The 27,657-nt window shown below is 39.5% G+C and overlaps 1 protein-coding gene across 1 annotated transcript; it reads left to right on the forward strand.

Annotated features, from left to right (window-relative positions):
* On the forward strand, window positions 1-27,657 carry LOC122670497 (cyclic nucleotide-gated ion channel 18-like). The gene is made up of 6 exons (XM_043867399.1): window positions 1-756; window positions 2,475-2,687; window positions 3,080-3,390; window positions 7,015-7,126; window positions 26,112-26,348; window positions 26,756-27,657. The coding sequence occupies exons 1-6, from the start codon at window positions 313-315 to the stop codon at window positions 27,518-27,520; spliced, it is 2,082 nt and encodes a 693-aa protein (XP_043723334.1). The 5' UTR covers window positions 1-312; the 3' UTR covers window positions 27,521-27,657.

Genomic DNA, 27,657 nt, shown 5'->3' on the forward strand with positions numbered 1-27,657 from the left:
CTAAATTCTGATTACGCGCGTTTGGTTTCTTACTGCTAGCGGCGTTACGGCCATGGCCACCCCGAAATCTCTGCGGCTTCTCTGGTTTCCCGCGAATCTCGCACAGAATGGAATCCCAACCCTAATCCCAACCTCACTTCTCTTCGGACCTTTCTCCATCTCCTCCTGTTGCTCAACTTTTACCTTTTTGGTTTTTCTTTTGTTTGTCTTCTCGGTTTTGGTTTTCTCTTTCCATTCCATACTACTGCTGCATGGTGTCCTCTCGGTCGCAGGGTATCGTAGGATTGGGAAAATCCGTCTGCGCCATGGAAGATGAATAGCGGGGATCCTTCTCCGGCGCCGACTTTCCGCCCTTTCAGGCGAATTTCTCAGCCGATCTCCGATCAAAAGACGCCATGGCAGTATCAAATTTTGGATCCAGGTGGCAAGATCATCACGAGTTGGAACCATGTCTTCCTTGTATCCTGTCTGATTGCTCTCTTCCTCGACCCCATCTATTTCTATCTTCCCAATGTTGGAGGTCCCGCTTGCTTGAGTATGGACTTGAATTTGGGAATCACCGTAACGTTTTTCCGCTCGGTGGCCGATCTTTTCTATCTCGTGCATATGGTTTTGAAGTTTCGGACAGCATTCGTTGCTCCTAGTTCTAGGATTTTTGGAAGGGGCGAGCTTGTCATGGATCCACGGGAGATTGCATTACGGTACTTGAAGTCGGATTTTGTGATTGATCTTGCGGCAACACTCCCCCTTCCGCAGGTAAAGCCATTTCATACCTAGAAGTCATATTTCATTCCAAGAGTCTAATTGTCGTGCGCTATTCATTTATCTCTTCATATTTGTTGCCAACATTTGGAGGCTAAGTCGAGAAGAATTATTTTGTATTATTAATTTCCTTCTCCATGAAATGGGACGGTGAAGCAGGTCAAGGACATGCTTCTGCTGCAAAGTAATGGCAAATTTTAAAATTCTTTTAAAACACCTTGATGCGGTTCTTGATTGTTTATTTTGACATATGATACTGAAATGAAATATCAGTTTGAGACGGTACTTGATTGTTTATTTTGACATAATATTGAAAACCGTCAGTTCTGAGTGAAAAAACAAGAAAACCCCTTGCTGAAAGCAAACCCAGGTGTTACCTATAACTCTATAAACATTTAAAAAAGGTACTGTTGCATGTGATATGTTTATCTGGAGCTATGTGAGACTGCTTACTAAAAATAGTACTTTGTTTGTTGTCTTATACCATGGAATAACTACATCCTTTTTCCTATTGTAGTTTCGGTGGTTCACTCTTGCGCCAAATTTATTTTAGAAAATTTCTAATTTCATGGCTGGTTTATTGCAAGCAAGAATGAATTGAGATTATTGATTTACAATTTATCTCAATCTTCAAGTAGTTGTTATCCTTGTACTCTGCTTCCCCCCTCTTCTTGTTTCTCCTACTTTTCACTTTGAGAACCATCTGATTAGGTTTTACCTATCTTGGTAACAGTTAGAGGAAAATGGTGCATATTTTTATATAGGGAGAGTACTATTTATGTAGAGACTACAGAAGTAACTACATTTTTACCTAAACCATGAATCAGCTAGTACAATTTAAATTATTTAGTATACAAAGAGATTGTATCCTTGCAACTATTTGGTGTGATGATACTTGATGAGTACTTGCTTGGGAATATAAAATCAATAAGGAAAGAATATGATGGTTTGATTCATGCAATGACTTTACTAGGGTTTCATTTCCAACAAGATGGAAAAAGCACGTGGAAAGGAGAATAATTATAATACCACAAAAACAATCAACACATTGATGATGCAATTAATGATGCGTTTCACAAAATTGTTATGTAGCAACATGCTAGACTTAATTGGCTAATTGCTGTACTCATAGTAATGTGGTGAGTGGTAAAAGGAAAATGAACTACTATTGTTAATTTGTGAGGCTTACTGAAAATTTGTGTTCATGGTCTCTCTGCTGTGCATATGGGCTTGTCAAGGTGCTGGTCCTTTCTGGAGACTGTGACCTGGTATGGGCTGCATGGGTGCTCTCTGGACTGTAGACTCTTAGACCACAAACTTGTGAGACTCAGGAGTGTCATATAATTCACAAAAAAAAGTAACATATTCATTGTCTGCCTCATAGTTGGAAAAATGGCGTAGTTGAATCGAATCATTTTCTAATTCAGTTTTCCATCTTGGTGACATCATTTGGCTTACCATGCTAAAAGAAGAAATCAAAACTAATTTTGTTAAAGTTGGCTCCGTTGCTTAAGTGGGGCTGCATTTGGTGGAACTTGTTGTTTAGTGCAACCTAAAATATGTCAAACACTGTGAAATGCAGATTATTATTTCATTGAAGTGCTAAACTATTATTTTTTGGAAATTTCCAACCATTTTGTTTTGACATAATTGGTGTCAGTGCTATCTGCCTCTTTTAAAGCTAAATCTTCTATTGATTTTTTGTTTTGCAGATGGTCATCTGGTTTATTCTGCCAGCAATCAGGCAATCCTCTACTGATCATGCTAACAACACACTCTCTCTGATTGTTCTCCTTCAGTATGTCCCTAGATTATTTCTCATTTTCCCTTTGAATCGTCGGATCATTAAAAATACTGGGGTTGTTGCTAACACTGCTTGGGTAGGAGCTGCATACAATCTTCTCCTCTATATGCTGGCCAGTCATGTATGTATTCAATCTCCCATTTTTGCTTGTAAACTCATGGTTGTTGACAAAAAAAGGGCATAAATATTTCCATTATGAACAACAGATCTGAAAATTTCACGAGGATCATGTAAACACATATGTGATAGCCCCCTTTGTTTACACTTGATGGCCTCATCAGTTTCTCAAATGTCAATTGGTAAACATTAAAAGACCAACCACTGGAAGGATCCCCTCTCTTACATTACTGAGTACGTTATAGTGCTCATTCACTAATAGTCAAGGCATGCATTATGTAATTGACATGATTGTTCCTTGAAATGGAGGGGTATATTTCATAATCGAAGCATTATTGTCATTGAGATCCTTGCTGCCATTACACCTAATTATTTATCTGTTCTGCTGCTCTGCAGGTTCTAGGAGCTTCGTGGTATGTATTGTCCATTGAACGACAGCATACCTGCTGGAGATCAGAGTGTCAGAAAGAGGAGACTGCCATGCTAGTTCCCTGTAATCCTGTTTTTCTGGATTGTAGAAGTTTAGAAGAGGAGGATCGAAAAACTTGGCTGAATATAACTCGTGTTGTCGCTAGATGCGATATTTCAAATAGTAATATCCAGTTTAAGTATGGAATATTTTCTGATGCTTTAACCAATGATGTTGTTCAATCAAGGTTTTTGGAGAGGTATTTATATTGCCTTTGGTGGGGTTTGAAAAATTTAAGGTATATTTTCTTTAGCATAAAGTATTCAGTTTCTAAATTTAAAGGGGGAGGGGGATGGTTTTGAGTGTTGTTGACTTAATGATTCTTGAATGTAGTTCTTACAGCAGTGATTGATAATGTTTTTTCACTTGTTAATGACTAGTCCTTTCATACATATACTGATATAGGTGTTAGGTACTAATGTGACTGTGTTGCCTAATGGATCAACTAACTGACTAGGAGGTGACTAATAATAAGTTCTTAGTTGACTGACTAGGTTGACTATTTCACATTTGCTTTTAACTTGAGGTAGTGACATTCATATTCTGTTGCTCTTTGTACAATGGGTTGACTATTTCGTTTATACCTTTAACTTGAGGTAATAACCTGACATTACTTTCCTATTCTTTATTAGTTGTTGACTTGTTGCTCTTTGTTGTAATACCTTTTTGTTTTGTCAATTAACTTAATTTTGGTGAACATGTTTGCAGAGAGAGAACATAGAAAAGCCTTAAGGGATTAAAGAAAGTAATTTTAAGGATCACAAGTAACCCTAAAACAGAGGTAGGTCAATAATAAGGTCAAAAGTTGGCCTTAATGGATGTGGTCAAATTCAGGTCAACAGTAGGATGATGTTAGATTAACAAAACCTGATGCAGAGCTGAAGCACTACATCCGCAAGAAGAAGAAGAACAAGAAGCTGCTGCCCAAGTAGAATTATTAGTAGTAGTAGTAGTGTACCTATACTTAGTTTTTATGTTTTTAAATTGAACCGGCCCAACCTGGTTGATCCAGTGATTCAATTTAAGTGTCTTGAGTCACCCCCTTTTTATATTATGTAATTTTCTTTTTTTTTTGGGTCCACTCCACACTCCCATGATTTATTTAGGAGTGTGGATTAGTTTAAGTCGGCTAGGGGTATTTTAGACTCCTACGCTGAATAGGTGTAAGGCTTTAAGCCCTTTTTATATCAATAGAAATCTTGGAGCTCATTACTCTCCACTTTTTGAAATTAAATCGCTTGTGCAAGCTGCTGCTTCTCTTCCACTGTGAAGATTGCTTTGTGTTTGATCAAAGCAGGTGGGATTGCTGTGTGATCCAATCGACACCTTGCGGTGTGAAGCCCAGGTGGTTCGTACAAGCTCTCCTTCTAGTCTCCTGTTCAAGCTGCTATTTTTTTTCAAGTTCTGCTGCTGCCGATTGTTCCCTGCCACTGCAAGTAATTGTGACAGCAATCCCCATGCCCTTACTTCTTCTCATCCTCTACAACCCACCCCTAATTTCCCCTTTTGGTTTTTACTGTTTCCCACATTCTAAATTCTGCCCAGACCTAACCCTCTATCAGTTTGACTCCAAATTCAAACCACAGCATCCCCAGCCAAGCCCCTCCACTCGATCCACACTTCTGCTCCCATCCAATTCTCTAACCACCACTCCCCGTTAACCTGAAAACCCTACATTTCTGTCCAGCACTATCCAGCCATCATCAGATCTTCAAACCTTGGCCAAGTGACCCTCTCTACACGTGGAGAACTCGACCTGAAGCCCTTACCCAAATTCCACCTCTAAACCCTAGATCCCCTCACTTCACTCTTTTCAAAAACCCGAAACCCGAAACCCTAACTTGCTGCCATTCTAATTTTCACACTTCTGCTTATCAAACCATCACTGGACCTGCACTGATAGACTCCCCTACACCTGCCTAGCATAACCATCACCTCAAACCCTACCCTAACCCTAATTCTAATTTTGACCTAAATCCCTATTCTGCCCCTATCGGACTGCCTGTTCATAGCGGGTCCTTTTGTACTGGTTCCTAATTTGTCCCTAACCAATCTAGGACTACATTAACTTGTATCAGAGCCATGGATGAGCATGGTCAGCCCTTACCATCAGCCTCCACCGACCCTATGACAAAAGTTCTTGAGATGCTGCAACAGTTACAGGCTCAACATAAGGTTATGTCCGCTGAACAGAGGACTATTAATGATAGGCTGCAACTCATTGAGCAACGACAGGTTACTCCTGTCAGAGATAACAATTTGCCCATGGAAGAGGACAGATATCAAGTGCAATCCCAAGTCCATCGACCTGATCGAAGAGACAGGGAAGACAGGGACAGATACAGGGATGACAGGGATAGTCATAGAGAAGACAGATATAGAGAAGACAGATATAAAGAGGACAGGTATAGAGACGACAGAGAAGATAGAGATCGACAGAGAACTCCAGAGAACCATATGAGTTTTGAAGTCCATATTTGGTCTTACTTTAATGCTGATAATGGTGCTCCTCGTTGAAGATATAATGATGTGCAGAAAGTCAAAGATGGAATTAAAGGAATTCAATGGCAACCATGAAGCCCAGTTATTTTATGATTGGTTAGCTGCATTGGATGATTACTTTGATTTGTTTGATTTAGCTAAAGATAGAAAAATAAAACTAGCATGTACCAAGCTAGTGGGTTCTGCCCGTGAATGGTGGATAACTACTGAGGGTGACATGGAGTATGATGGTAATGCACTTACTACATGGGCTGAGATGAAGCATGAGTTGAGGAAGAAATATCTGACCAGGCATTTTAGGGCACAATTGTAAGATCAGCTGAATACCCGAACATGCCAGTGGCTGAATACATGCAAAGATTTCAGTCACTCTCTTCTCGTACCGGCATTAGAGAGAATGAGATTCAGGTATTGTCACGTTTCCGTTTGGGTTTAAGGTATGATATCAACAAGGCCGTTGGTGTTGCCGATGTGTTTAATGTAAGGGACTACTTTGAGAAAGCTCTTAAAGCTGAAGAGCTATTGGCACCTCCCGGTAAACTGTTTGATACTCCCGCTGTCGACGGCAAGAAAAATTTTCCAGCATCCAAACCTTTTACTCCCGGCTCTTCTACTGCTGGACCTTCATGTCCTGCCCCTCCCCCACGGGTTGACAACAAAGGCAAGGCACCTATGGTTAGTACAGGCAAAGTCCGGTGTTTCCACTGCTAGGACATGGGACATTATGCCAAGGACTGCCCCCATCGAAGAAAGCCTATTGCTGTTGCTGAAAAGGAAGAAACAACTGAAGAAGATGATGGTTTGCATCCTTACCCTCTAGATGAAGGAGATTATGATGCTGGATATTTTTGATGATGTACTTGATGTCTCGCAATAGTATAGAAACAATTTCATAGCAGCAATAGGGTCATTATGGGTCCATCCAAGTGATGAACGGCTCAAAAAACAAAGGCAATTTTCATAAATAAATTGAAGTTTCGAGTCCAATTAAGGAGGTAAACAAGTAGGGGCAGAAAAGTAATATAAATTGTCAAATAATAACTAAACTATGGTGTGTGCTCACTGCTTGCCTATTGATGCTTAATAATAACTACACTGTCGGTTGACTCCTAATAGAACTTTGCTTATGATGTGTCCCCTTGAAGGATGGTACTTTGCTTGCTGTTATTTTCATTATCTTCTGGTTATCAATGTGACCTTTTAGTATTGGTAATGTGGTAATTCTTTTCTAGAATAAAATTACAAAATTACACTGGTTGCCTTGATTTTGTTTATGATAAATTTTTTAGATCTTTCCCAATTCCGGAATGTGCTCACAGGAGTTTATTTTGTTCTTATGTTTTTATTTATTGCTTTGTAGTTCATATGGGCAAAACTTGGATTCGAGCACATATATTGGTGAGACATCATTTTGCATTCTAATATGCATTGTGGGTCTAGTTCTGTTCTCCCACTTGATTGGAAACATGCAGGTATCCTTTTTTTAAATATTGGTGAGGCCTTTTGGACAATTTTCTTGATTGTAAGTATAAAAATGCTTGATATTTATGGTTTTTCTCATTGCTTCACTACTGGGTTGCTTGGCAATTATGGATACTGACTGCTGAGTTGACATGTAAGATGTGATAATAGAGCAGGGTACCCAGTACCAATAAAAAGTCCAGAATTCCCTGTCTCATAAGCAAGGATCGAGATCTCGATTTTCGGACCTGGTTTCGATCAGGCCCAAAACTGAGACGTGCTGGATCTCGTTTCGAGGTTTCGACCATGGTTTCGTTTCGGCCAGGCCCAAAACCGAGACAACTCAGAGATTTCGGTCAAGTTCAACCGGGATTTAGTTCCATATTCTTAAGACTAGGAACAAGGTTCAACTTCCTATGGGGATGGGGACTGAAAATCAATCCAGAATTGGGTGAAGCTTGAATTGAATAATCAATAAAAAGCCCAATAACATAGCTGTAAAAGATGGAAACCTTTGCTGTCTTAGAACATGTGACAAGGCCAGATCTTGTTTTCAGTCAAAATTTGTACACAGACTTAGGAGGGAGGATCAAATATTTTATCAATGGAAATAATTGATGAAACTGATGGAAATTAAGATGAGACAATTTTTAGAAATTGAATTGGGTTTCAAAGACAAAACAGAGGTTGCAAGCTGTGACTGTAACTGCATAATGGCAGCCTAGGGTTCTAAGAAGTAAGAACCCTAATTAGGTCAACAATAAAATCTTGAATTAAATAAATCAGAGGCAATTCTGAATTGCAAAAGAAGAATTTAAAGAAGATGATCAACGATCAGTTCCCCATGAACTGACTATGTAGGTTTCCCATCGAACTCACAAAGGTTTGCCCATCAAATGCATTGGAGAAGGCCTATTCTTCACGGTAAACCAACACAGTGGCATTCACATAATGCTTTACATTGTTAATAAGATTCCATATTTATACGCTGGAAACCCTATCCTGAAATTAGAAAAATTTCAACTAATTAACCCCTTCCCCAAGTATTAACACATTTAAAACTTACCTAAAACTTCTAGAAAACCAAAATAGAAAGTAATCTAACACCTTACCCTGTATAGGAAGTCAAAATTGTCAAATCCCCCATATTTGGGCTTTTATAGTATTGGCCCTTTACAAAAAAACTCCCAAACCCTAAGCTCATAACACGTGTAACATTTTGGACTTGTGAATGTAGACTTAATTAAGCCCATTCGACAAGATTTGTAACTCTGCTTGCATCAACACTCCTACGATTCAAAAAATATGCCCTAGAATTTTGTAGTGGGGCAAGACAATAAAATCGGCCAGCTTCTCAAACAGCTGGATGAATAGATAGTTCAATATTCCAGTCCTTTCTGGTTTAGTTAATAGTAGGTTACAGGTCACGATAGTGAGAGAATAGTGAATTGAATCAACGTGGTTCCTTCTCCATAATGTTATTAATGTACTGAAACTAATTTTCCAAATTTTCCCTCACTTACAAATGTATTCTCCCATAAGCTACTCATAAATACAATTCTATATGTACCCTTACACATTACTATTCCAACACTCCCCTTCAAGCTTGGGAATAGATGTCCTGCATGCCCCACTTGCCTAGAGTATGAAATGGTTGAGAATTGATTCCTTTTATCAGCATATGAACTAGTTGATCCCTAGTCTTTACAAACGGAGTACAAATACAACCAGAATCATTCTTCTCCTTTATGAAGTGATGATCAACTTCAACGTGTTTTGTGCAGTCGTATTGAACTCGATTATGAGCTATATTTAATCCCAGTTCTTGCACTAATCGAATCAACCACAAGAGCTCACAAACTCCATCTGTTATGCATAGATCAAGAACTCGTCTCGAGTACAAGTTTTGACCTGGCCAAATAGTGAGTTGGGTCGTTATCTCGTCGAGATCTCGACGAGTAGGGGTATTTTTTTTTTCAACTCGATGGTTGGTTTTGGTGGGTTTTAGACATAGTTTGGTCATGAAAGTTGGTATACAACCTAATTTGGGCCGTTTAAACACAATGATGACACTATCAGATTTTGAAAATTCAAAGTCCAAATAGGAGTTTCACTTAGTGGGAAACCAAGATACACACTTATGCAAGAAACTAGGACATATACTTATTTATGCCTAATATCATTTAAGTAAATGATTTACTTAAGATATTATTCATAAATAAGCAAATACCCCCTATTTGAATCCAATAAAAATACTTAAAAAATAAAATTCCAAAAGGATAAAATGCCAACCCCCCAGTTCAAGAACAAAATTGGATTTTCGACGGTAGGTGCAATTTTCAACTTTTTAATGTTGGGGCTTTTTTCTGATTTAAAAAATTCCATAAATCTTAATATGGTAAAACATTGCTAAAAACCAAAAGTGCGGTAAAATATTCATTTGTTTTGATTCCCAAAAAAATATTTTCATTCAGAGCGATTTTGACAGCATTCACGCACACCAAATTAAGTTTGACCGGTACGTAACTTTTTCAATATAAATTAGACTTAAGCAATCTTGGATTTGTTCACTTTTGGTTTTTAGCAATGTTTTACCATATTAAGATTTATAGAATTTTTAGATTTGAGAAAAACCCCAACATTAAAAAGTTGAAAATTGCGCCTACTGTCGAAAATCCAATTTTTTTCCTTGAACTGGGGGGTTGACTTTTTATCCTTTTGGAATTTGATTTTTTAATTATTTTTATTGGATTCAAATAGGGGGTATTTGCTTATTTATGAATAATAACTTAAGTAAATGAAATATAAATTTACTTAAATGATATTAGGCATAAATAAGTATCTGTCCTGGTTTCTGGCATAAATAAGTGTCTGTATACCAAGGTTTGCATAAATAGGTGTCTTGTTGGGATATGTAATCTGATACGGGTATTTTGGGCATTTTATCTATTTTGTTTACTTGTTTCCCAAGTTTTATTGTCTTTCAAGCTTTCGAATGTTATAGCTTAGGATGGAGTTCGATTCATCCAAGCTTGTGTTCTCTCAACAGTCTTCTTCCATCTTCTCTTCTCTCTTTTCTCCTCTCTAAAGTTACTGGTTACAAGTCCTAGGTTTTCTACATGGTATCAAAGCTGTTTTAACCAGTGACTGATTCTCTCCAAAATTCGCAGTTTTGAGAGTCGTTTCAAGGTTCTCCAAGTTATGGAGAAACCCTAGTTCATAGAAAGAAAAGAAGAACTAGGGTTTCCTGCTCATTTCATCCTTGTTTATTTATTTATTTGGAAATTGTGTGGTTATACATTGAAGGCTTGCGGTTTCCAGTTCTGGAATATTTTCTGCAGTTATGTTGCTGTTTTTTTTTCTTTCAATGAAGGTTGGAGATCGACAACTGCTGCCTTCATGAAAACTACTGGTGCCCTGGTTTTGAGATTGAGTCTGCCTTCTATTGGAGATCAGTTTCTATTTGTTAATTCGGGATTGCAGCAGTTTGTTCTTTGGTTATAGATCGGAGATTTTGCACACTGGTTCTTCCTTTTTGAAGATCGATCAAGTCTCTTCTTCTTCTGGAAATCGCAGATTTATTTGCCCAAGTCTTGAAGATTGAAGCCTTGCTTTTATTCCAAATTAGATCTGTTTTTTTTTTCCTACTTAAATCAGATCTGATCATTGGAGTTTGCTGTTCGATTCTGCTCTGCAGGAGTTTCCATCTCAGAAGTTTCTTTGATCGATTGAAGAAAGTTGCATCTGGGCTGAAGAACCTCGTTTCTGGGCTGTAGTTGCTGCTGAAAAACCTGCTTTCGTTATAGAGCTATCATTCTATTGTTGCTGTCGTTTGCTGGAGTTGATTGAAGGTGTTCTTCTTGAATGCTGCTGCTATCGATTGATTCTTGAAGAGGATCCAACTTATTGCTATTTTGTGCTATCGTTAAACATTATTGTTGCTGCTATCGTTTGATTTTTTGCAATCGATTTGCTCTTGCAATTGCATTTTGGAATCGATTTGTTAGTTTCTTGTTGGTTGAAGGAGAAGGTTGAAGAAGGCAGCGATTTGTTCTTGGAGTTCAGCGAGGGTTGAAGAAGATTTTTGCGAGCTAACATTTCCTGTTGGATCCGTGATTTCCTTGAGATAAGGTTTCCAGATTATCGCCTCCTTCATCGTGTTGTTGATTTCAGTAGTTTGAGTCTTCTGCTACTTCCTGGATCCTCCCATTTTTGCTTTACCGTCTTTGGTGCCTTGTTAAAAGGGAGAAGAAGAGTCCCTCATCAATCGTGGCATTTTTCTCTCCTATTTATCCCTTATTCCATGAGTTATCCTGGGTAACGTGTTTTGTTTTGCTTTTTTTGTTCTGTTTGGGACTTATATACCCTTGCCCTCCAACCTTAATTCTGATAATATCCTTAGTTTTCTTTTCATTGCAAAACTATCTTTCTCATTAATATGTACATTCTCCTTACTTGTCTCTTGAGGTCCCAAGTAAATTACGATAATGCCATTCTCCTTTGAAATTTTGATTTATTACAATTCTGCCATTCCCCTCTTGTCCATTCCCCTTGTAATAATTCTAATTCTCTTCATATCCCTTACCTTTGGTATTTACCCATAACACCTTTGGAATTTTTTGGTAAATTATAATTTGTCCTTCCTTCCTTTTTTTAATTACCCATAACACCTTTGGAAAATTTTGAAAAATTACACTTTTTGCCATTAGCCCTTACATCATCTCCATTACTTGTCCCCGTGTACTACTACATGTAAGGGGGAGATTATGTACATTTCCATTGCAGAACTTGCAGAAATTGCAGAACATTTGTGCAAAACATTGAAGACCAGTTTTTTTCACCATTGCCATTGGGTATCTTTAGTTATTGGGTTGTATTTGCCGTGAGGGGGTGATTGAAGTATTGAAGATATTCTACAAAAAAAAAAAGTATTGAAGATATTTTGGGATCTCATTTGGTTGCCTATTTGAGGATTGGATTTACTGTTGGGTTGATTTAGGTTTTTTCGATGTTTATTGCCCTATTTGTTTATCTTGAAGATTTTATGTCACTGTGAAGATCCGAGATTCATCACTGAACAGCTATTGAAGATCGATGAAAGTTGCCTTTTTTGGAAGATTGTGTCTGCCTTTTTTTTTTTTTCCTGCTTTTATTAAGATTGGTGCATCTCTCTATTTTAAAGAACGATTCTTCTGAGGCATTACAGAACAAATCTGTTCTGGTTTGCTGATCAAGTTTGTCCGAGTTTTGAAGATCAATTATCTGATTTATCTCCAGTTATTGAAGATTTAACTGTCTAGGATTTATTGGGAGCATAATGCATTCGCCCATGTGTCAAATTCAAGTACTCCATTTCAAGTGGGTACTTACTGCTTGAAATTGTTGCGACAATTTGGGAAGTTGTTTCATCCTAGTTTAGTCAAGTTGGGCATGTACGATATCTATGCACCAACTTGAGGGGGAGTGTTGAGATATGTAACCCCATAAGGGTATTTTGGGTATTTTATCTGTTTTGTTTACTTGTTTCCCAAGTTTACTTGTCTTTCAAGCTTTTGAATATTATAAATAGAAGGCTTGGGATGGAATTTGATTCATCCAAGCTTGCGTTCTCTCAACAGTCTTCTTCAATCTTCTCTTCTCTCTTTTCTCCTCTCTAAAGTTACTAGTTACAGGTCCTAGGTTTTCTACATGGTATCAGAGAAAAGAGAAAAGAGAAAAGAGAAGAACTTTCTAGGACAGGAGTTTGAGATTAATGATCTAGAAAAACTAAGGTACTTTCTTGGGATTGAAGTTGCCAGATCTTCCAAGGGCATCTTTCTTTCCCAAAGGAAGTATGTCCTAGATTTATTGACTGAAACTGGTTTGTTAGGATTGTTAAGGTATCTTATTTATAATAAAACCATTACAACCATAACAGGAAAATGAAACTAAATCTAGTCTAAAATAGGAAACTGACTCCTAACTCCTACCAATAAAAGACATAAAATAATAAAGGAAACCACAATGGACTCAACCACAATAGGGATACTCCCCTTATCGTGGTACACTTCTCAACACTCCCCCTCAAGCTGGAGTATACAGATATCAAAACAAAGGCTCTAGCTTGGACCTACAAGAATAGAAAAAAAATATGCTACACCAGTCTTGAACAGTAGTCGTAGACTCCAGTGAGCACATAGAGAACTCTAGAACTCCAATCAACCACCATAAAGCACCACACTCTAGACATTCCAACACTCCCCCTCAAATTGGCGCATAGAAAGCACACATGCCCAACTTGAACGAAATAGGACGAAGCAGCTTTCCAAACTGCCACAACAGTGTCTGGTAGTAAGTATCCACTTATAATTTAGGACTTGGATTGCTACCAGATAATCCTGGACAGTTAAATCTTCAAGAACTGGAGATAATTGATCTTCAAAACTTGGACAAACTTGATCAACAAACCGGGACAGATTTGTTCTGCAAAGCCTGAGAAGAATCGTTCATCAAAATAGAGAGAAGCACCGATCTTAACAAAGGCAGAAAAAAAGCCTGACACAATCTTCCAAAAAAGGCAGCTTTCATCGATCTTTAATAGCTGTCCAGTGATGAATCTCGGATCTTCACAGTGACATAAAATCTTGAAGATAAACAAATAGGGTAGCAAACATCGAAAAAAACCTGAATCAACCCAATTGTAAATCCAATCCTCAAATTGGCAAACAAATAAGATCCCAAAATATCTTCAATACTTCAATCTCCCCTTCATGACAAATACAACCCAATAACTAAAGATACCCACTGGCAATGGTGGAAAAAAGACTGGTCTTCAATATTTTACACAAATGTTCTGTAATGTCTGCAATGGAATTGTACATAATCTCCCCCTCATGTGTAGTAGTACACGGGGACAAGTAATGGAGATGATGTAAGGGATAATGGCAAAAAGTGTAATTTTTCAGAATTTTCCAAAGATGCTATGGGTAGTTAAAAAAGGAATTATAATTTACCAGAAATTTCCAAAGCTGTTATGGGTAAATACCAAAGGTATGGGATATGAAGGGTATTAGAATTATTGCAAGGGGAATGGACAAGAGGGGAATGGCAAAATTGTAATAAATCAGAATTTCTAAGGAGAATGGCATTATTGTAATTTACTTGGGACCTCAAGAGACAAGTAAGGAGAATGTATGTATTAATGAGAAGGATAGTTTTGGAATGAAAAGAAAAATAAGGATATGATCAGAATTAAGGGTGGAGGGCAAGGGTATGTAAGTCCCAAACAGAACAAAAAAGGAAAAACAAAACATGTTACCAGGGATAACTCACGGAATAAGGGATAAATAGGAGAAAATAATGCCACGATTGATGAGGGATTCTTCTTCTCCCTTTTAACAAGGCACTAAAGACGGTAAAGCAGAAATGGGAGGATCCAGGAACCAGCGGAAGACTCAAACTACCGAAATCAGCAACACGATAATGGAGACGATAATCTGGAAACCTTATCTTGTGGAAATCACGCATCCAACAGGAAACGTTAGCTTGCGGAAATCTTCTTCAACCCTCGCTGAACTCCAAGAACAAATCGCTATCTTCTTCAACCTTCTCCTTCAACCAACAAGAGACTAACAAATCGATTCCAAGATGCAACAGCAGGAGCAAATCGATTGCAAACAAATCAATCGATAGCAGCAGCACTTGGAGAAAAGCAATGCAACATATCAATCTTCAACCTTCTTCAATCAATCAACAAACTCCAATGATCAGATCTGATTTAAGTAGGGAAAAAAACAGATCTGATTTGGAATAAAAGAAAGGCTTCAATCTTCAAGATTTGGGCAGAACTAAGCTGCGATTTCCAGAAGAAGAAGAGACTTGATCGATTTTCAAAAAAAAGGAGAACCAGTGTGCAGAATCTCGAATGTTCAATCTCCCAGATGCTGGACAGAACTGATTCAAAATTCTGGGCAGAATCGATGCAATAACCTTCTATAAAACTTGGATCAATCTCTAAGAATAAGCAGGATATAAACCTGTAGAAAAACTTCTCAAATCTGAATAGATTTGAAGTCCGATCTATAACCAAAGAACAAACTGCTGCAATCCCTAACAAAAAGAAACTGATCTCCAGAGTAGCAGATTCGACTCTTCAACAAAGATGGAAGAACTTCGATCTCCAATAGCAGGCAGACTCATTCTCAAAAATAGGGCAACAGTAGTCTTCATGAAGGCAGCAGCTGTCATTCTCCAACCTTCATTAAAGGAATAAACAACAACATAACTGCAGAAAAATTTCCAGATAAATAAATAAAAAAGGATAAAACAAGTAGGAAACCCTAGTTCTTCTTTTCTTTGTATGAACTAGGGTTTCTCCATAAATCAAAGAACCTTGAAACGATTCTCAAAACTGCAAATCTTGGAGAGAATCAGTCACTGGTTGCCTAGCTCTGATACCATGTTAGAAACTAAGAAACTAAAACCCATTTCATGCAGTCCAAAGTATCATAGACCCATTTCACATGCAAAACAGAGGAAAACAGGGGTTGGCGGTAACTTGAAAGCAAGGGAAAAAATGAGTTGTGGAGCACCAACTCATAAAATCATGGAGCAAGACCATGGGGGGGGTTAAAGAACACCCTAGGGAGATCCAAATGAGCCTAACCTCAGCTGCAATACTGGTTAAATGAAGAAGTGAGAGAAAAAAAAAAAAACGTCATCAACATATGTAACAATAACCGACTGTTGTCCTCTGTTATCACATACAGGTTGCTATCCACCATCCCTTTCCGGAGTCCAGTCTTCAGTACCAGGCTCTTGGAGCTTGTTTCAAGCCATAAAGTGTAAAGTGCTTTCTTCAATCTACACACCATGCTTGGGTTATCACCAAGCTGAAAGCCATCTGGGTGCTCAATATACACCTCTTCCTCTAGGTTTCCATTTAGGAAAGCAGATTTAACATCCATTTGGTATACCTTAAAACCCTTGAAGATTGCCAATGCCAAGAACATTTTGATGGAATCCAGTCTTGCCACTGGAACAAATGTCTCATCGAAGTCTATCCGTTCCAATTGGGCATAGCCTTTTCACACCAATCTGGCCTTGTTCTTGACAGCCTTACCATCCTCATTCATTTTTTTCCTGTGCACCCACTTGGTGCCTATAACATCTTTATCAGCTGGCCTTGGGTCTAATTCCCATGTGTGTTTCTTCTCTATTTGATTCAGCTCCTCATTCATGGCCTTGACCTAATGTGTTAGAGTTATTAGTTCTCATGTCCTAGGGGTATTTCTGAAACTAGATATTAACTAGTTTCCTTATTATGTAATTTCTTCTTTTTCTTTCTTTTTACCCTTTACCTTCCTAGGGAGGTTGGATGTAATATGTCAAGACATCATATTTGAGTAATATAGGTGTGGAGGGAGAAATCCCAAGACACAACTTACAACCGAGACTCTTTCTCCTCCTTGTTCTTCTCCTCTTCTTCTTCTTCTTCTTCCTCCTTCAACTTCTTCTTCTTCTTCTACTTACACTCTCAATCTCAATCTTAACTTGGTATCAGAGCGCAGGTTTTGAGAGTCGTATCCAATCTCCCTCTCCCTATTTTTTCCTCTCTTTGGAATCCAAGAACATAAGGAATTCCAAGGAAGAGGCTCTTATGCAAACTGGTTGTTGAAGGAGTCTGAAATAGGTTATTTTCAACCTATTCAAGTTAGTGATGCTGCCTCTTGAGCTACTTTGAAGCCCTGATGAAGTTTTGGAGCTCACCCAGCTTTTTCTAGGTTTTCCGCCAGGTTCTTGTTGCAGGTCTTGTATCTCCTTCTCTCGGGCTGTGTTTGGATCATGGAGTAGCTCTTTAAGATCGTTTCTGAGTCCTATTTATGCCCCTTATGCTTGCACTTGATGGATATGAAGCTATTTGGAGCATGACCCATTCTCGTGTGACCTCTGTTTCTGCCCAGGTAAAGCTGAGACTGATATTTGGTTCTTTTTCTTGTACTTGGAGTACAGTCGGCTCTTCTCTTAGTTGAGAAATAATTATGGACATCTTGTCTGAAGTCTTGCAATAGTATTAAGTGTTTTTGTTGCTTGGAAAGTATGTGGGTAAAGGCTGTTCCAGCTTATGCTATGTTTCTTCCTGCTGGAATTTCTTTTTTTTTTCTGTTGTTGGAATCATTTCTTGGGTTGAGTGTGTACTCCCCACTTGTTGTTGGGACCCTTGTGTATGGTCAAGTGTTCCTTTCCTTATACTATGGTTGATTCATCAACATTTGGTCTTGGTTCGGCTGATTCACAGCCCACTCCAACAGCTCCTCGGTTGGTTTATGAGAACACCCATCTACAGATCTCCTTTGTGCAGCTTGATGGCACTAATTACTTGGACTGGTCACACTTTGTGAAGCTTTCTCTTCGAAGCAAAGGGAAGCTTGGGTATATTACAGGTGCCATTAAAGCCCCAGAGCCCAGTTCACCTACCTATGGAACATGGGAGACAAAAAACTCTACAGTGATGACCTGGTTAATCTTCTCCATGAAACCCGAGATTGGGAGAAGATTTATAAGAAAAGAAACTGCCAAGGCAATCTGGGACAGTGTCGCCCTGACCTTTGACAGAGTGGGTGACTCTGCCAAGGTTTATCAGCTCCACCAGAGAATTAACTCAATGAAACAAGGTGACAAGACCATTTCTAAGTACTACAATGCTTTTCTTGGTCTTTTGGAGGAGTATGACCACTACAGGGACCTCTAGTGGACTAACCCAGAGGATGAAGCCAAAGTACACCAGACCCTTGAAAAAGAGCGTGTCTGCTCCTTACTTGGTGGTTTGAATCCTGACTATGAACCAATTAGGCTTCAGATCTTAGGCAGGTTTCCCTTTCCATCTCTTAGTGAGGTCTATAGTTACTTACAGAGTGAGGAAACTCGACGTACTACTATGGCACCAACATCTGTTCCATCTCTTGAGCGGTCAGCCCTCAATATGAGTTCCTTCTGAGACACCGGTGGAGGTGGTAGAGGCCAAGGGCCTAACCGTACTTAAGAAAGAGTAGTCGAGCTAATTGGTGCTAGTGGAGTTGGTCGCGACAGGTTTAAATGTGATCATTGTGGGAGGACAGGACACACCAAGGATAGGTGTTGGTCTCTTCATGGTCGCCCTCCTGGCACTCGTGGTCGCGGTGGCCGTAGAGGGGGAGTTAAAGTACATTTTGTGATGACTGAGACAGATGCTCCACAGGATGACTCCACTTTGGTAGATGCGGTGTTTCGCAGGGTTATGTCACAGCTGAGCACATCTCCTGCATCCACAGTGGCCAGTTCTTCCTCATCCTCAGCTTTACAAGTCTCCACCTCAGCTTCTACTGCAGCCCAGTCTTGGGTTATTGATTCTGGTGCCACTGACCACATGACTGGTACGTCCTGTTACTATGATTCCTATACCATTTGTTCTGGTAAGGATAAGGTTAGGGTAGCCGATGGTTCACTTTCCTCTATCTCTGGTAAGGGCAGTATCCCTGTTACACCGTCTATTTCTCTTACTTCTGTCCTTCATGTCCCTAACCTTACTCTTAATCTTTTATCTGTGAGTCACTTGACTAAATCTCTGAATTGTTGTGTCACCTTTTATCCTTCTCATTGTCTTTTTTAGGATTTGGTGACGAAGAGGATTATTGGTAGTGGATGTGAGGAACAAGGCCTGTATCTTTTTGACCCTTTTTTGCCCACAACTCAACCCTATGTATGTGGACGTGATGATAGTAGTTCTGTGGAGTCTGTTATGTTATGGCACAGCCGTCTTGGCCATCCATCTTTTGTTGTAATGAGGAAACAATTGCCTCACTTATTTTCTTCTGTTGCTTCTTCTCATATTTTTCAATGTGAACCATGTATGTTTGCCAAACATTGTCGTTCCTCTTATCCATATCATGGTAATAGAACTGCTGTTCCCTTTCATATTGTGCATACGGATGTTTGGGGACCTTCTCCTACTACTTCCTTATTTGGCTATCGTTACTTTGTGTCATTTATTGATGATTTTTCTCGTGGTACTTGGACTGTTCTCATGAAGCATAAGAGTGATGTTTGTGATGCATTTAAAATCTTTTTATCAGATGATTCTTACTCAGTTTGATACTCGGATCAAAATTGTTCGGTTCGATAAAGGGGGTGAATACATGTTTGGTGGCCTCCAAACCTTCTTTTCTAATAATGGCATTATCCATCAGCTAGCGTGTGTTGACACACCCCAACAAAATGGGGTTGCTGAGCGAAAAAATCTCCATTTATTGGAGGTCACCCGCAGTCTCTTGTTTGGCATGAATGTCCCCAAGACCTTTTGGTCTGCTGCCCTTCTCACAGCTTCTTTTCTCATCAACCGCATGCCAACCAAGCTTCTTGATTTCAAATCTCCCTTGGACATTTTATCTCCCAAGGTTTTTGCTTTCTCTTTTCCTTCTAGAGTCTTTGGTTGTGTCTGTTATGTGCATGTTAACAAATTTGCTCGCACTAAATTTGACTCTAAAGCCCTCAAGTGTCTATTCCTTGGGTATTCTTCTACTACTAAGGGTTACAAGTGCTATTACCCTTCTTCTCGTCGGTGCATTATCTCCAAGGATGTCACCTTCCTTGAATCTATTCCTTTCTTTGCTCCTTCTTAGCATCCTCTTCAGGGGGAGCATTGTGGAAGTGAACAGGTTGCTGATTATCTTCACTCTCCTCTCCCTATCTCCCCTTTTATGTTTGATATTGGAACACACAAGACTGTGGAGACTGTGGATGTGGGTAATATGGGTGATCAATCACAATTAGGTGTGAATACAGAATTGGTAGTTGAGAATGATTCTGGTAAGGAGAAGGATTACCACATTACCTACAAAAAGGGTGAAGGCTTGCATAACAGAGAAAAGCAGATCTACCAAGAGTCCTCTTTGGATCCAGATCCGCATCCTCCTCAATCAGGTGACACTCATTCTCCTCCATCTGATTTAGAGCTTCCTATTGCTGTTAGAAAAGGGAAAAGAGCTTGTACTAATCCTATAGCCCAGTTTGTCTCCTATAATGCTCTTTTTTCTACAAGTATTGCCTTTATTACTGCTCTCTCTACAGCTTCTATTCCCAGGAATGTTACTGATGCTATGTCTGACCCAAAGTGGAGACAAGCTATGTTTGAGGAGATGATGGCTCTTGAGAAGAATGACACTTGGCAGTTGGAAGATCCTCCCAAGGGACGTGTCCCTGTTGGATGCAGATGGGTCTATACAATCAAGTATAAATCCGATGGTACTGTTGAAAGATACAAAGCAAGGTTAGTAGCCAAAGGGTACAGTCAGGTCTATGGGATTGATTATCAGGAGACATTTGCTCCAGTAGCTAAGCACAACTCCATAATAGTTCTTTTATCTCTGGCTGCCAATAAAGATTGGCCTCTATATCAGTTAGATGTGAAGAATGCCTTTCTTCATGGTGACTTGGAAGAGGAAGTGTACATGCAACCTCCACCGGGCTTCAAAGTACCCTCAGCTGAAGGGAAGGTGTGCCTCCTCAAGAAGGCACTATATGGGCTCAAACAATCTCCAAAGGCATGGTTTGAACGCTTTCGACAAGCTATTCTTCGAATGGATATTCCCAGTCAAGCAGATCACACTCTCTTTACCAAGCGGGCAATGGTACCATCACAGCTCTCATTGTTTATGTTGATGATATTGTAGTCACTGGAGATGATATGGCTGAGATAGATAAACTGAAAAGCTACTTGGCTAAACAGTTTGAAATCAAAGATCTGGGCCCCTTGAAGTATTTCTTAGGCATTGAAGTATCAAGGACCAAGAAAGGAATCAACATATGTCAAAGTTTGTGCTTGATTTGTTGACAGAGACAGGGATGTTAGGAGTAAACCAGCAAGTTCTCCTATTGAGCAGAATCACAAACTAGGAGAAGATTGTGGTTCTCCTCTTGTTGATGCGGGAAAGTACCAGAGGCTAGTTGGGAAGCTTATTTACCTTTCTATGACATGCCCAGATATCTCCTATGCAGTGGGAGTAGTGAGCCAATTTATGCATGCCCCCAAGAGTGGTCACTTAGATGCTGTGTATCGTATTATGAGATATTTGAAATCATGCCCAGGGAAAGGTTTGTTGTATGCCAGACGCAACCACCTGAGAGTGGAAGGTTTTACTGATGCTGATTGGGCTGGCTCCATTACAAACAGGAGGTCTACCTCCGGTTATTGTACCTTTGTGGGAGGTAACTTGGTTACATGGAGAAGCAAAAAACAGTCGGTTGTAGCTAGATCCAGTGCCGAAGCAGAATTTAGAGCTATGGCTCATGGAGCGTGTGAACTTATATAGTTGAAAAGACTTGTTCAAGAATTGGGTTTTGGCACTGCAGGTCCTATGAGGCTTTACTGTGATAACAAGGCTGCCATCAGCATTGCCCACAATCCTGTACAACATGACAGAACCAAGCACATTGAAGTGGATCGACACTTCATCAAGGAGAAGATTGACTCTGGCTGTATTTGCACTCCTTTTGTTAAGACTGGTGATCAACTAGCTGACATCTTCACCAAGGCCCTTGCCTTTCCTCAGTTTGGCTCTCTTCTATGTAAGCTGGGAATGCATGATATTTATTCTCCATCTTGAGGGGGAGTGTTAGAGTTATTAGTTCTCATGTCCTAGGGGTATTTCTGGAACTAGATATTAACTAGTTTCCTTATTATGTAATTTCTTCTTTTTCTTTCTTTTTACCCTTTACCTCCCTAGGGAGGTTGGATGTAATATGTCAAGACATCATATTTGAGTAATATAGGTGTGGAGGGAGAAATCCCAAGACACAACTTACAACCGAGACTCTTTCTCCTCCTTGTTCTTCTCCTCTTCTTCTTCTTCTTCTTCTTCTTCCTCCTTCAACTTCTTCTTCTTCTTCTTCTACTTACACTCTCAATCTCAATCTTAACTTAATGCCCATCCTTGCTTGCTTCTATGACAAATTTGGCTCAACTTGAGACAAAAATGAGTAGGTGTCTCCTAGTTTGTACACTAGATTTAGGATCTCCAATAATTTGGTGAGGTGGATGATCCTTCTTCAAATTTTCATCCCTAGGTATGACATCTCTCTGCTTCTGTCTCTGTCTCTTCACCATCTGTTTCAACCTCAGGCTGCTTCTCAACTTCCACATCTTCATCTTTTGCAACCTCTTCAAGTTCATTATCTTCTAGCTCTACTGGTCCTGAGTAGGGCCTCTGTTCATCAACTTTTATATCTGAACTTTCTATCACCTTCACCAGTCTCTTGTTGTAGCACCTGTAGGCCTTACTTTTTGAAGAATAACCTAAAATATGCCTTCATCATATCTTTTATAAAATTTGCCTAGTTTATCTTCTTTCCTCTTGATGAGCACCTTGACCCAAATACTCTGAAATGCTTTACTATGGCTCTCCTTCCAAACCATAATTCATATAGAATTTTGGTTTCATGTGGCCTTATCAAACACCTGTTCAGAATATAAACTGAGGAGTAGACACCTCTCTAAAACCTCTTTGCAACATTGTTTTCAGAGAGCATAGTCCTTGCCATCTCTTGAATTGTCCTGTTTTTTCTTTCGACCACTCCATTCTGTTGGGGGGGGGGGGGTTGGTTCTTGTTGCAGAGTATTGGATTCGGATCCCATGCTCATTGCAGAACTTTGAGAATAGGTTCCATGGGTAATCCTTGCCTTGATATGACCTCAGGCATTTAATTGTTCTCTCTGATTCATTTCAACCCTCTTCTTGAACTCCTTGAAACAATCTAGAGCCTCTGTCTTGTCCTTGAGAAACATGACCCAAGTCTTCCTGATGAACTCATCTATAAATAAGATAAAGTACCTCTCTCCACCTATTACTTGAGTTTTCATTGGACCATACAAATCTATGTGAATCAAGTCAAGGGGCTTGCTTCTGTAGTTCTCCTTTGGCTTGTAAGTTGCCATTGCTTGTTTCCCCTTTTGACAAGGTGCACATAAATGATTGGTAGGGGTCTTGATTCTAGGGAGATCCCTAACAACTTTCTTCTTCCTCAACTTAGCTAGGTTCTTTTATGTGCCCCCACCTCCTATGCCATAGCCAGTTTTCGTCCTCTACTCATTAAGCACCTGTTCTCAACATTCTCAGTCAACACATATAAGTTGTCTGCAGTCTTTGTTCCTTGAGCCACAGTCCTCCCATTCTATCTTCTTTATTACACAACTATCTTTTGTAAGTAGAAACTCACTGCCATTGTCACAAATCTGACTCACACTGAGGAGGTTTGTCACCTGTCATGTGAGTGGAACACCTACTATCAAGTTTCCATGGTGAAGTCCTGTTGTGTGCTTTGAAGGCTGTCTGTACAATCAAGTACTTGCTGCTTGGTTAATTTTTCTTCTCAACCCAATCTGCCTTGTCTGCTACAGTGACTGGTTCTCTTACTGTGGTGATTTCTTCTAACTGTCTTCCTAGACTGCATCTGAGAAGGATGGTGCTGCAATTCTTTCAATGTGCCCCAACTTATAGCACCTGTAACATTCCCCACCCTGTTATCTGCCGAAGGAGCAAACCTGTTCCTGCTAATAAACACTGTAGGCCTTGCCTGCTTTCTGCAGTCTGCCACTCTCTGCCCATAACTGTTGTAACCATAGAAGTACCCTTTGAAACACTCTCTGCCAAGAATTTCTGACATTCTCTCTGTGCCTCTGATAGTCAACTGGAGTGAAGCCATCTCTGTCAACTGTCTTCTTAGCAGTCTTCTTGGCCTGTGAGCTCCTCTGTTTCTCCTTAACAAACCACCCTGGGTTTCCTGCAATCTCGTTACCTTTGGTCTTCACAATTCCTGATGTTCCTTCTTCCACATAGCCAAGACTAGATCTACATGTGGAGATCTCTGAAAGCTTAGAATCCCATCCAATATGGTACCTTCTGATTCAGATGGGGTTTCCTCTTCAGTCACTTGAGTGGCAACTGCTTACCCTTAGGTCTCAATGCAGTCACTGGTGGAGATGACATAGCTGCCTCTAAGTAACTCATCCTCTGTATCTCTTCAAGCTCAGCCTATAATCTTGTAAGTTCCTCCTCAAGCTTGGTGCATTCATCTGTCTTTAAGGACAGACTTGAGTTGATATCCATAACTATGTTCTCCATCTCATCTATAATGTATTTTATCTCACTGACTGTCTTCTCTGATTCTTCAAGTTGCCTTTGGAGTTTTCTGTTTTGTTTCCTCTCCACCTTGAGGTCTATCAAAGCATAATACAATTCTCCCTCAAGGTCATACTCACCCTCAGGTTCTTCCTCTTTATCAGACTCTTCATCTTGACCGTGTGAATTGACATCACCAAGTACAATAAAGAGTGTTTCAGATTCTTCATCATCCGACTCTTCCTCATCTGATGATTCTTCTGAGGAGGTGTTGATCTTCTTTGAGATTAAACTTAATTTCTTGAAGTTGTTTCTTCTCCTTTGCACAAACTTTTTCTTCCCTTTTCTATCTTTACTTTCCTTGGGGTCTTCCTCCTTTGAATCATAAACTTTTCCCTTCTTAGGACACTTAGAGGCAATGCGTCGACAGTCGAATGCCTCCACAATTGAAACATATCAAGGGAAGCTTTCCCTTGTACTTTTTGTTAGAGTTCATGTAATAAGGGTACTTTAGGAACTAATTTGTTGTGTAGTTGCCTTATATTGCAATTTCTCTTTTTTACCTGTTACCTCCCTAGGGAGGTGTAGGTGTATGTAATTTATTTCATCTTATTAGTGTAGTAATATAGGTGTGGGAGAGACAACTCTCTAACACAACATTCCACCATCTTCTCTTCTTCTTCAACCTTCTTCATCCATCTTTCTCCTTGTTCTTTACATTCTTTAACTTTCAACTTGGAATCAGAGGACACTTTGTTGGTTTGAGAGTCGAGTTATCTTCTTGTTCCTTCGTCTCTCTCTCTCTCTTTGGAACCCTAGGTTACAAAGGGGTTCCAAGGAATGGATTCTTATGTGAAGTGTTTGAAGAAATCTTGCAAGGAGCATGAATGAAGACGATGGGGATGCCAGTGAGAACTCCTATGGTGGTAGGATGCAAGTTAAACTCCAATGAAGAGTCACCATCAGTTAGTACCAAACCCAACATCTTGTCCAATTTTGAGGCCAAGCTTGACTCAGCTCAGCCCCCACTCAATTTTTGTTGGCCTTAGATTGGCCAGGCACCAGTTGCAGTTCTAGAGCATAATATTCTATTTTGGTGACCATCAAGATCATCCAGTCACCAGGAAGTTGATTGTGAAAAAGTGCCAAAAGTTATTTCCTACTCTCCTGCAAAGCAGTGTGGAAACAATTGTTTTCATGGTCTTCCTGCGTCAATGAGTTTTAAAAACTGACTTCATATATTTAGTGCAAGTTAGGAGCCATAGTTAATGATGTCTTTTTCAGTTTTGATTGTATATGGGGATTATTTGTTCTTCATAAGATCCTTCCAATAAAATTGTGAAGCAATTGTTTTGAGTTCATACATCAGTCACATACTCACATAATGGTTGGATACTAATGGTAATATAATTGTTTAAGCTCTGTGGCAACTGTTCTCTTCATAAGATCCTTCCAATAAAATTGTGAAGCAGTTGTTTTGAGTTCATACATCAGTCACATACTCACATAATGCTTGGATACTAATGGTAATATAATTGTTTAAGCTCTGAGGCAACTGTTCATATAATATTTTAACTTTGAATAATTGTTACGTATAAGCATACTTCCAAATGTTAAATTGTAAGGAATTGGCATTTCCTGATTGAGTTTTATTGCTATTCATATCAAATATTACTGCAGATATGAATGTTCATCGCAGAAAAGTTTGGATCTCTGTTCTTCTGGTCACCTGTCATACCGGAAGTCTGACTATTCTAATTTGTTAAATATCAGTAGCCGTACAATGATAAATTGATTGAACTTAGTGGAAATAATTAGCTGAATGATTTTGATTATTTTATCAATACTTTGTTTTTGTTCTATGAAGACCTATCTTGCTTCTATGACGGTGAGAATCGAAGAGTGGAGAGTAAAGCGAAGAGACACTGAAGAGTGGATGAGGCATCGCCAACTTCCTCTTGATCTTCAGGAGCGGGTTCGCCGGTTTGTTCAGTATAAATGGCTTGCCACAAGAGGAGTGGATGAAGAGTCTATATTGCAATCTTTACCTTTAGACCTTCGTCGTGAAATTCAAAGGCATCTATGTCTTGCTCTTGTTCGCCGTGTAAGTCTTTGTCTGGTTTCCATCTATGTTGATAATATTATCTGCCGAGGAAAATGATTACATCAGTCATCCTTTTTAGGACTATTTGGTAATTAAAAATTTAAAATGTACCCATAGTATCTTGCTCAGCTGTGATGATTACCTCGCATTAACTTTGCACTAGTGTACGGCTTCTTTTTTTTGGGGGGGGGGGTGGTGTTACTATAAGTTTTAAAGTCTTTTATTTACCCTAGTAAAAGAAAAACTATACTAGCTTTAGAGTTGAACCAAAAGCAAATGTTAACCATAACGTCAGCAACACCGGACATGGATGTTAAAATGGAAAATCCTTCTTGAATATAGTTCCCTACTTTTTGGTGTGCATAGATCCAAAATTACCGGTTAACACCCTACTTTCCACTTTATAGGTTCCTTTCTTCTCACGAATGGATGATCAGCTCCTGGATGCTATATGTGAGCGCCTAGTCTCATCCTTGAGTACCGAAGACACCTATATTGTTCGTGAGGGTGATCCAGTTAATGAGATGCTCTTCATTATCAGAGGGCAACTTGAGAGCTCCACAACCAATGGAGGAAGATCTGGATTCTTCAATTCTATAACCCTCAGACCTGGTGATTTTTGTGGTGAAGAGTTGCTGACTTGGGCTCTAATGCCCAACTCAAGCCTGAATCTGCCATCCTCTACTCGAACAGTCCGAGCCCTTAGTGAAGTTGAAGCATTTGCACTTTGTGCTGAAGACCTCAAGTTTGTAGCCAATCAGTTTAAGCGTCTGCACAGCAAGAAGCTTCAGCATGCTTTCAGGTACTATTCACATCAATGGAGGACGTGGGGAGCATGCTTTATACAAGCTGCATGGAGACGGTTCAAGAAGAGAAAGCTAGCAAAGGAGCTGTTGATGCACGAGAGATTGTATAACATGCCAATTACAATTCAAGAGAATGACTATGATGATGAGGTTCTGGATCTGTACTATGAGGATGATGGTACCGAAAGATTGTCAACAGAGAATGAAAACATCCAGCATCTTGGGGCCACAATACTGGCTTCAAGGTTCGCTGCAAATACAAGAAGAGGAGTTAATCAGAAGATCAAGGTGGTTGGCCCTTCTGCCTCCAGCTTAAAGATGCCCAAGCTTTTTAAGCCAGTAGAGCCTGATTTTTCTGAAGAGTGATATGTTGGGTAAGTAGTCCAAAACATGTTCATGATAAAATGGGGAAGGGAAACAAATCAGTGGTTAGATAGGATCTTGTAACATGTATGTATATTTTTCTAGTGATAATCCAGATACTCCATCATTTCTGTTCCTTT

Source organism: Telopea speciosissima, chromosome 8 (genome assembly GCF_018873765.1).
Source record: "Telopea speciosissima isolate NSW1024214 ecotype Mountain lineage chromosome 8, Tspe_v1, whole genome shotgun sequence".
Lineage (NCBI taxonomy): Eukaryota > Viridiplantae > Streptophyta > Magnoliopsida > Proteales > Proteaceae > Telopea > Telopea speciosissima.

Bases quoted from the DNA above. Each gene is read 5' to 3' on its own strand.
- LOC122670497 (XM_043867399.1), top strand. From the start codon at position 313: ATGAATAGCGGGGATCCTTCTCCGGCGCCGACTTTCCGCCCTTTCAGG. The intron at 2,688-3,079 runs GTATGTATTCAA...GCTGCTCTGCAG, and splicing joins TCTATATGCTGGCCAGTCAT to GTTCTAGGAGCTTCGTGGTA. The intron at 3,391-7,014 runs GTATATTTTCTT...ATTGCTTTGTAG, and splicing joins TGGGGTTTGAAAAATTTAAG to TTCATATGGGCAAAACTTGG.